The sequence below is a fragment of the Epinephelus moara genome, chromosome 2, assembly GCF_006386435.1.
Source record: "Epinephelus moara isolate mb chromosome 2, YSFRI_EMoa_1.0, whole genome shotgun sequence".
NCBI classification, from domain to species: Eukaryota; Metazoa; Chordata; class Actinopteri; order Perciformes; family Serranidae; genus Epinephelus; species Epinephelus moara.
In genome coordinates, this window is record NC_065507.1 from 372,289 (window position 1) to 383,320 (window position 11,032).

Sequence of the window (11,032 nt, forward strand, 5' to 3'; positions counted from 1 at the left end):
CGCCGACACGGGGAGAACATGTCAGAGCACCTGGAGGAAACCCACGCCGACACGGGGAGAACATGTCAGAGCACCTGGAGGAAACCCACGCTGACACAGGGAGAACATGTCAGAGCACCTGGAGGAAATCCACGCTGACATGGGGAGAACAAACTCCACACAGAAGGGCTCCCCCACGCCAGGGTTCAAACCCGGAACCCTCCTGCTGTGAGGAGACGATGTTGACCACTGCATCACTGTGCCACTCAAAATATATCGATTGAAAGTTATTTAAATGTAGAAACATAAACACAATATTTCTGAACACGTCATCAGTTATTTGAACTCTCTACAGTTTTTAGTTTTGGGCAAAGTGTACAGCGTGATGACGAGGAAACAGGAGCCTCGGCTTTCTGCTGCAGAAAGAATGAAAGTTGTCGCTGTTCTGGTTTTTATTTTAGATCGATTTCAAATGCTGCTGAACCATTATTAATAGAGCTAATTAATTAATCGATTAATCAGTTGAAAGAAAACCAATCAGACAATTTTTATAATCAATAAATCCTTTCAGTCATTGTTCAAGTAAAAAATTCCAGATTTTTTTTGTAGTTTTCTGACAGCAAATAGAGTCTTGTTGGTAGGAGAAAAGTAAACTAATCGATTAATCGTGAAAATAACCAGCTGATTAATCAATAATGACGATAATGATTAGTTGAGCCCTGAATAGTGATAATAAAACAGTGTGTGATCCAACAGTATTTAACTGCTGATATTTACAGTACGTTTTCCTGTTAATGTTCTCACCTCTTGTGAAGTTGAATTGCAGTACTTTTATTTGTATCCGAGTACTTTAACCACAGTGAGTACTTCCTGTTTGCTGCAGGGTGCCTGGATAAGAAGCGAGTGTGCGACCCGTGGGCTCGTCTGGGCTTCTGTGAGCGCAGGAAGACGTTTATGAAGAAGAACTGTCCTCAGCGCTGTGACCTGTGTTACGGTGAGTCGCCGGCGAAACTCCGAAACTGAACCCGGAGCTGCCAGGACGTGATATCACACAGAAGCCTGAGCTTCCTGTCTCCCTCTCTGCTGTGACACTCATTTCCTGTCTTCCAGAGCCTCTGGAGGCGGTAACCACGCCAACGCCACCGCCAGCCAACGTCAAGATCAAGATGGTTCCCCGGGGGAAGGTGGTGGGTTTTCGCTGTGGAACCAAAAACCCTCGGTCACCACCCAAAGTCAGGTCAGCTGATCAATACTGATGACTGGTGGTTATTGATCTCTTCTACTCTATAAAATGTGTCTCAGAGACAATGTTAACGTCTCATTTTCTCTGTTTAAATGAGTTTACAGAAGATATTCACCTCTGACAGACTGAAGGCACTTACTGATCATACAGACCTGTGACCTTATTGATCATATAGACCTGAGACCTTATTGATCATATAGACCTGAGACCTTATTGATCATACAGACCTGTGACCTTATTGATCATACAGACATGTGACCTTACTGATCATACAGACCTGTGACCTTATTGATCATATAGACCTGTGACCTTATTGATAGACCTGTGACCTTATTGATCATATAGACCTGTGACCTAATTGATCATACAGACCTGTGACCTTATTGATCATATAGACCTCTGACCTTATTGATCATACAGACCTGTGACCTTACTGATCATACAGACCTGTGACCTTATTGATCATACAGACCTGTGACCTTATTGATCATATAGACCTGTGACCTTATTGATCATATAGACCTGTGACCTTATTGATCATACAGACCTCTGACCTTATTGATCATACAGACCTGTGACCTTATTGATCATACAGACCCGTGACCTTATTGATCATATAGACCTGTGATCTTATTGATCATACAGACCTGTGACCTTATTGATCATACAGACCCGTGACCTTATTGATCATACAGACCTGTGACCTTACTGATCATACAGACCTGTGACCTTATTGATCATACAGACCCGTGACCTTACTGATCATACAGACCTGTGACCTTATTGATCATACAGACCTTTGACCTTATTGATCATATAGACCTGTGACCTTATTGATCATATAGACCTGTGACCTTATTGATTATATAAACCTGTGACCTTATTGATCATATAGACGTGTGACCTAATTGATCATACAGACCTGTGACCTTATTGATCATATAGACCTGTGACCTAATTGATCATACAGACTTGTGACCTTATTGATCATACAGACCTGTGACCTTATTGATCATATAGACCTGTGACCTTATTGATCATATAGACCTGTGATCTTATTGATCATATAGACCTGTGACCTTATAGATCATATAGACCTGTGACCTTATTGATCATATAGACCTGTGACCTTATTGATCATATAGACCTGTCAATCAATCAATCAATCAACTTTATTCATAAAGCCCAATATCACAAATCACAATTTGCCTCACAGGGCTTTACAGCATACGACATCCCTCTGTCCTTATGACCCTCACAGCTGATCAGGAAAAACTCCCCAAAAAACCCTTTAATGGGGAAAAAAAGGTAGAAAGCTCAGGAAGAGCAACTGAGGACCTGTGACCTTATTGATCATATAGACCTGTGACCTCATTGATCATACAGACCTGTGTGAGAGAGATAGACAGGAAAAATATGGTGGGAGCAGTATTACTTGCAGCCTTCGATGTTATTGATCACAGACTGCTAATTAATAAACTCAGGTGGTATGGTTTCACCCCAACAGCGATTGCATGGTTGAAGAGTTATCTACTCAATAGAACCCAAAGAGTATTTTTTAACGGCAGCTTCTCAAGGATTAAACAGGTTGAGTCTGGAATACCACAAGGAAGCTCACTAGGTCCTTTACTCTATTCCATCTTCACTAATGACTTTCCTCTGGTGCTGGAAAAAGCAAAAGTGTCCATGTATTCTGATGACACAACATTATATGCACATGCACCCACAGTAAGTGAAATCAGTGAAATTTTAAACAAAGAATTGATTGCAGTATTAGAATGGGTGATTAGCAACAGATTAGTTTTAAACATACAAAAAACAAAAAGCATTATTTTTGGTACAAATCATTCACTGAGTATTAAACCCCAGTTAAATCTGATGCTAAATAATGTAAATGTTGAGCAGGTTGAAGAGACGAAGCTCTTGGGTGTCATCTTGGAAAACAATCTGTCATGGACAAGACATACAGATGCAGTGGTTGCAAAGATGGGGAAGAATATATCAGTCATAATAAAGATGCTCAGTGTATTTAACACCGCAACTGACCAAACAAGTAATTGAGACACTAGTCCTGTCACATCTAGACTACTGCTCAACGATTTGGTCAGGTGCAAACATGAGGGACCTGGGAAAACTGCAGCTGGCTCAAAACAGAGCAGCTCGGCTTGCCCTCAAGTGCACATCAAGTTCAAATGTAAACGAGATGCATGTCAAGCTCTCCTGGACAAAAGTCACGGAGAGGCTGACAGTATCACTCCTTGTCTTCTTAAGAAATATTAGAGTGTCAAAATATCCTATCTGTTTATATAATCAACTAACATTGATATACATGCGTATCAAACGAGACATGCCACAAGAGGTTGTTACCAACTGCCTAAAGCTAAAAAGGTGGCTATGCAAAGAACAGTGTTGTATCGAGCAATGGCATCATGGAATGCACTGCCAGAACACATTACCAAAGAAAAAACAAAATCAGGCTTTAAAAGGCAATTGAAATGTCACCTAACAGCCCAGAGGTAGAAAAGGCACATGTCGAAGACACACATAAGGAGTGCATATGGGCATACACATAAACACACATACACAGTCACAGATAATGTTGATGAATTAGATTATTATTCTTGTTTTATTTTATTTTTACCTTATTTCACTCCATTGTTATCATATCTCTAATTATTACTGCTATTGTTGTTGTTGTTATTATTATTATTATAATTGGAAGTTGTTTTTTTTTTTTCTTTTTGTTTTGTTTCGTCTTTCATTCTATGTGATTTTATGTGTGGACCAGAGGAAGATTAGCGGCTGCTGCGCAGCTGCTAATGGGGATCCAAATAAAATAAACAAATAAACCTTATTGATCATATAGACCTGTGACCTGCAGAGTTCAAACGACTTTGTGATGACTGATGGATACTGGAAGGCTCACGCAGTGTTGGAAGAATGGTCAAAAGTCTGTTTCCTGTTTCCTGCAGCTGGTACAAAGACGGCGAGCAGATCCTGTCCTCCATCCCAGGCTACATCGTCATGAAGGACCGAGACCTCCGCATCGTAGCCAATGAGTTCAATGAGGGTGTTTACACCTGCCGCATTCATCGACGGGGAGACATTGTGTCCGCCAACTCCTGGGCAATCCGACTGAAACCAGAGCAGCCGTCCAACAGCTGAGGACATGGACGGGACGGACGACAAAAAGATGACAGGAAGTGCTGATTTTAATTTTATGTAAAACGACAGAACTCAACAACCGTGAGTACGTTTGGATTGTTTCTGATTTCAGAGGACGAAGTTTGGACCTTTTTTATGTCTGACTGAGTTTCAGAAGCTCTGGGACCAGACAGGACACTCATGGCACCTCATTGTCCTCCTAATCCTCCAGAACCTCATTTACCTGTAGAAAGTCATGTCCTTTAATCTTCCTGTAAGACGTCAAGAACTTGGGAAGTCCCAGATCAGCTCATGAGGACGTCATGTCCTCTTAAACATCTCATCAGGACATTGTGTTCTCATAAACATCTTGTCACGACATAGTGTCCTTGCAACCCTTTTGAAATCCTGTCATGTCCCTGTAATCCTGTATAAAGTTTGGTACCTGTAATCCACTTGACATGACGTTTTGTACCTGTCATTTCTTCATATGATGTCACGTCTCTGGAACCGTCCGTGCATGATGTGACATCCTCATAATCCTCCCAGCAGGACATCATGTTGTTGTTATCGTCCTGACAGAACATTGGTCCTCATAATCCTGTAGAATTTCACAAACCTGTAATCTTACGTAGCGATGTAATGTCCCTATAATTCACAGTGACCTCTGTGTTCAGTGTTTTTTTCATGTTCAGGTTTGTTGTCTAACGAGCGTGTGAACTATTATCTGCGTCACATTTATGACAGAATATTTAACGAGGAGTTAAAGGTGAACACAGTTTAACCGTTAATTTCTGTTGGTGACGAACTCACAGTCCACATTTCCGACGTTTATAAACCATCAAACAAACAAAACATCTGAGTTTATTTATTCTAACAAACCTTAATTACAGTCGCTTAACAAGCTTGATGTGTCGCCGTCAAGGTGATGTCACCCTGCTGTGTTTCAAACTTTTAAAGATCAAACACAGAGACATGTTTATCTGAGCCAATCAGATGCTTTGTAACATCTGGTGGTCAGAATGCAGAGCTGTGATTGGTTGTTTGTTTCAGCTTCCTGTTTCCTCCTCAACTTATAAAACCTGTCTTTAGTTAATGTGTGCTCATGATAAACAACAAAGAAAACAACATATAAACAAACAAACTGAACATGTTAGTGATTTTACCCAGAATGCACCGCTGTATCTCTTCTTCATACTAAAACAAATAAAACCTGTCGTCTGTTTTAACCTCTGTCAGGAAAACGTGTCTGTTTGTTGGAAACGTTTCATGTGTGAAAACTTTTTGTTATATATTTAATATATATATTAATAATTTTATATAATTTAATATTTGAACATAATTAATAATAATTTAATATTTGATCATAATTAATAATAATTTAATATTTTAATATATATATATATTAATATTACAACGTGTCATAAAATATGATCAGCTGAGATCACATCAGGTCACACAAAATGAATTTTTAAATATATTTTAGACAGAAAAAAATAATAATTAAAAAATGATTTCCTTTGAAAACAATTTCAGGTGTCACAGCTCTATTATACACGTATGTATTTTATATTTTAAAGTGTATAAACGTTATAACTGTACAACATGTAACTATACATGTTTACATAATAATAATAATAATACATTTTATTTAGAGACGCCTTTCACGACACTGGAGGTCACCTTACAGCAGAGAAAATAACAGCAGATTAAAAACATCACTGAGATAAAGAATGAAGTCACGTAAAATAAAAAACTAAATAATATAATAATAACATAACAACCAGTAAATATTCGGCAAAACTTTTTTTTCTCAGTAAAAACAACTCTAAACATAATGTGCATGTCTAATAATAAAATGAACATTTATTTAATAATTTCTGTCCAAAGAGTCATTTTTTCAAAGAGGTTTTAATAATCAGAAGGAACAAGCTGATTAAACTGTAAATAAAACCACATGAAACACACATCAATAAATAATCACAATATTTAAATATTATTGTCTGTGTGTATTGTCTTTCTTCTTTGATGGAATCAACCTCCCTGTCATCCACAATCTTGTGTCTCCTCTCTTTTCCGTGCGCCTCTGAGCATCCCTCTTCTCCGGCATTCTTCTCATCTTCAGCCAGTAACCATGACTCAAGATTTTCATGCTCACCAAATATGTTAAAAGTCATATCACGAAAATACTCCATCTTTGTATCTTGTAAATTATTATTTTGAAGCAGTAACGGCTACGTTATCCCGATAAAAAGGTAACTGTTGTCAGGGCAGCGTCCCTAGCAAGGCTGGGCTACATAGCAACGGTCATTATACAGTAATATCAGACCTCTGAATGCCACGACTGACCAATCAGAATACAGCATTTAATAGAGCCGTGTAATAAAAATAAATAATAACCCCATAATAAAGTCTGTAACTATGAACAGACTGCGGTGTGTGTCAGATCAGACACATCGACATTCTGAGCTGATGGTTTTTATTCAGTGTTTTTCCAGACAAACACAAAAAGCTTGCAGACAAAGAACAGGGCTCATTTAACCCTTGGTGACCCAAATCTCTTGTCTCCTGTCCGTCTGCATCATCGCTGATGTGGGTCAAACTGTCTCGTCCACACAGGGACAATGAAGCTGCTTCAGCAGGACGAGAGGACATAACTCAGTCGTCTGTCCACCGTACCGTGAAAAAAGAGCCGGTTCATGATAATGTGACATACATATATAATAATATAATATACATGTATAATAACATGTTGTACATATATAATAATATAATATACATGTATAATAACATGTTGTACATATACAATAATATAACATGTATGTTGTATTATTGTACATGTACATATACAATAATATAACATTCATGTATAATTACGTACATATACATAATATAACACATGTATAATAACATGTTGTACATATACAATATATAACACATGTATAATAACATGTACATATACAATAATATAACATACATAGATAATAACATGTACATATACAATAATATAACATACATGTATAATAACATGTACATATACATTAATATAACATACATAGATAATAACATGTACATATACAATAATATAACATACATATATAATAACATGTACATATACAATAATATAACACATATATAATAACATGTACATATAGAATAATATAACATACATGTATAATTACATGTACATATATATAACATGTATAATAACATGTACATATACAATAATATGACATACATTTATAATTACATGTACATATATATAATATAACACATGTATAATAACATGTTGTACATATACAATAATATAACATGTATGTTATATTATTGTACATGTTGTACATATACAATAATATAACATACACGTATAATAACATGTACATATATATAACATGTATAATAACATGTACACATATATATAATATAACACATGTATAACATGTACATATACAATAATATAACATACATGTATACAATAATATAACATACATGTCTAATAACATGTAGTACATATATAATAATATATCACATGTATAATAACATGTACATACACAATAATATAACATACATGTCTAATAACATGTAGTACATATATAATAATATAACATGTATAATAACATGTTGTACATATACAATATATAACATGTATAATAACATGTACATATACAATAATATAACATACATATATAATAACATGTTGTACATATACAATAATATAACATGTATGTTATATTATTGTACATGTACATATACAATAATATAACATACACGTATAATAACATGCACATATATATATAATATAACATGTATAATAACATGTACATATATATAATATAACACATGTATAATAACATGTACATATACAATAATATAACATACATGTATACAATAATATAACATACATGTCTAACAACATGTAGTACATATATAATAATATAACACATGTATAATAACATGTTGTACATATACAATAATATAACATACATGTATACAATAATATAACATACATGTCTAATAACATGTAGTACATATATAATAATATAACACATGTATAATAACATGTTGTACATATAAAATAATATAACATACATGTATAATAACATGTACATATACAATAATATGACATACATGTATAATAACATGTACCTATACAATAATATAACATACATGTATACAATAATATAACATACATGTCTAATAACATGTAGTACATATATAATAACACATGTATAATAAAATGTTGTACATACACAATAATATAACATACATGAATACAATAATATAACATACATGTCTAATAACATGTAGTAGATATATAATAATATAACACATGTATAATAACGTGTTGTACATATACAATATATAACACATGTATAATAACATGTACATATACAATGACATTTTGTACATATACAATAATATAACATACATGTATAATAACATGTAGTACATATATAATAATATAACATACATGTATAAAAACATGTACATATACAATAATATAACATGCATGTATAATAACATGTTGTACATATACAATAATATAACATACATGTATAATAACATGTAGTACATATAATATAACATACATGTATAATAACATGTACATTTACAATAATATAACATATATATAATAACATGTTGTACATATACAATAATATAACATAACATACATGCATAATAACATGTACATATACAATAATATAACATACATATACAATAACATTTTTTACATATACAATAATATAACATACATGTATAATAACATGTAGTACATATATAATAATATAACATACATGTATAAAAACATGTACATATACAATAATATAACATACATGTACAATAACATGTAGTACATATATAATAATATAACACATGTAAAATAACATGTTGTACATATACAATAATATAACATACATGTATAATAACATGTTGTACATACACAATAATATAACATACATGTATAATAACATACATGTATAATAACATGTAGTACAAATATAATAATATAACATACATGTATAATAACATGTACATATACAATAATTATACATACATATACAATAACATTTTGTATATATACAATAATATAACATACATGTATAATAACATGTAGTACATATATAATAATATAACATACATGTATAATAACATGTAGTACATATGTAATAATATAACACATGTATAATAACATGTACATATACAATATATAACATACATATATAATAACATGTTGTACATATACAATCATATAACACATGTATATTAACATGTTGTACATATATAATAATATAACAAACACGTATAATAACATGTTGTACATACACAATAATATAACATACATGTATAATAACATGTACATATACAATAATATAACATATATAATAACATGTACATATACAATAATATAACATCGATGCATAATAACGTACATATACAATAATATAACATACATGTATAATAACATGTACATATACAATAATATAACATACATATACAATAACATTTTGTACATATACAATAATATAACATACATGTATAATAACATGTAGTACATATATAATAATATAACATACATGTATAAAAACATGTACATATACAATAATATAACATACATGTATAATAACATGTTGTACATATATAACAATATAACACATGTAAAAGAACATGTTGTACATATACAATAATATAACATACATGTATAATAACATGTTGTACATAAACACTAATATAACATACATGTATAATAACATGTAGTACAAATATAATAATATAACATACATGTATAACATGTACATATACAATAATATAACATATATATAGTAACATGTTGTACATATACAATAATATAACATACATGCATAATAACATGTACATATACAAAAATATAACATACATGTATAATAACATGTACATATACAATAATATAACAGATATACAATAACATTTTGTACATATACAATAATATAACATACATGTATATTAACATGTAGTACATGTATAATAATATAACATACATGTATAATAACATGTAGTACATATGTAATAATATAACACATGTATGATGACATGTTGTACATATACAATATATAACATACATATATAACATGTTGTACATATACAATAATATAACACATGTATAATAACATGTAGTACATATATAATAATATAACATACATATATAATAACATGTTGTACATATACAATAATATAACACATGTATAATAACATGTTGTACATATACAATAATATAACATACATGTATAATAACATGTAGTACATATAATATAACATACATGTATAATAACATGCATGTATAATAACATGTAGTACAAATATAATAATATAACATACATGTATAATAACATGTACTTATACAATGTATAAGGTTGGGCCACCCTTAGCAGCAACTACTGCAATCAAGCGTTTGCGATAACTTGCAATGAGTCTTTTACAACGCTGTGGAGGAATTTTGGCCCACTCATCTTTGCAGAATTGTTGTAATTCAGCCACATTGGAGGGTTTTCGAGCATGAACCGCCTTTTTAAGGTCATGCCACAGCATCTCAATAGGATTCAGGTCAAGACTTTGACTAGGCCACTCCAAAGTCTTCATTTTGTTTTTCTTCAGCCATTCAGAGGTGGACTTGCTGGTGTGTTTTGGATC

General features: G+C 32.4%; 1 protein-coding gene across 2 annotated transcripts in view; it reads left to right on the plus strand.

The window, feature by feature from the left end:
• The window catches only part of mmp23bb (matrix metallopeptidase 23bb), a 17,979-nt gene extending 12,386 nt beyond the window's left edge, over positions 1-5,593 (plus strand). For both annotated transcript variants that reach the window (XM_050060698.1, XM_050060707.1), the window contains exons 6-8: positions 863-973; positions 1,090-1,216; positions 4,195-5,593. In XM_050060698.1, the coding sequence (XP_049916655.1) occupies positions 863-973; positions 1,090-1,216; positions 4,195-4,387 (431 nt within the window). In that variant the 3' untranslated portion in view covers positions 4,388-5,593. The remainder of the gene's footprint in view (positions 1-862; positions 974-1,089; positions 1,217-4,194) is intronic.
• Positions 5,594-11,032: the final 5,439 nt, after the last annotated feature.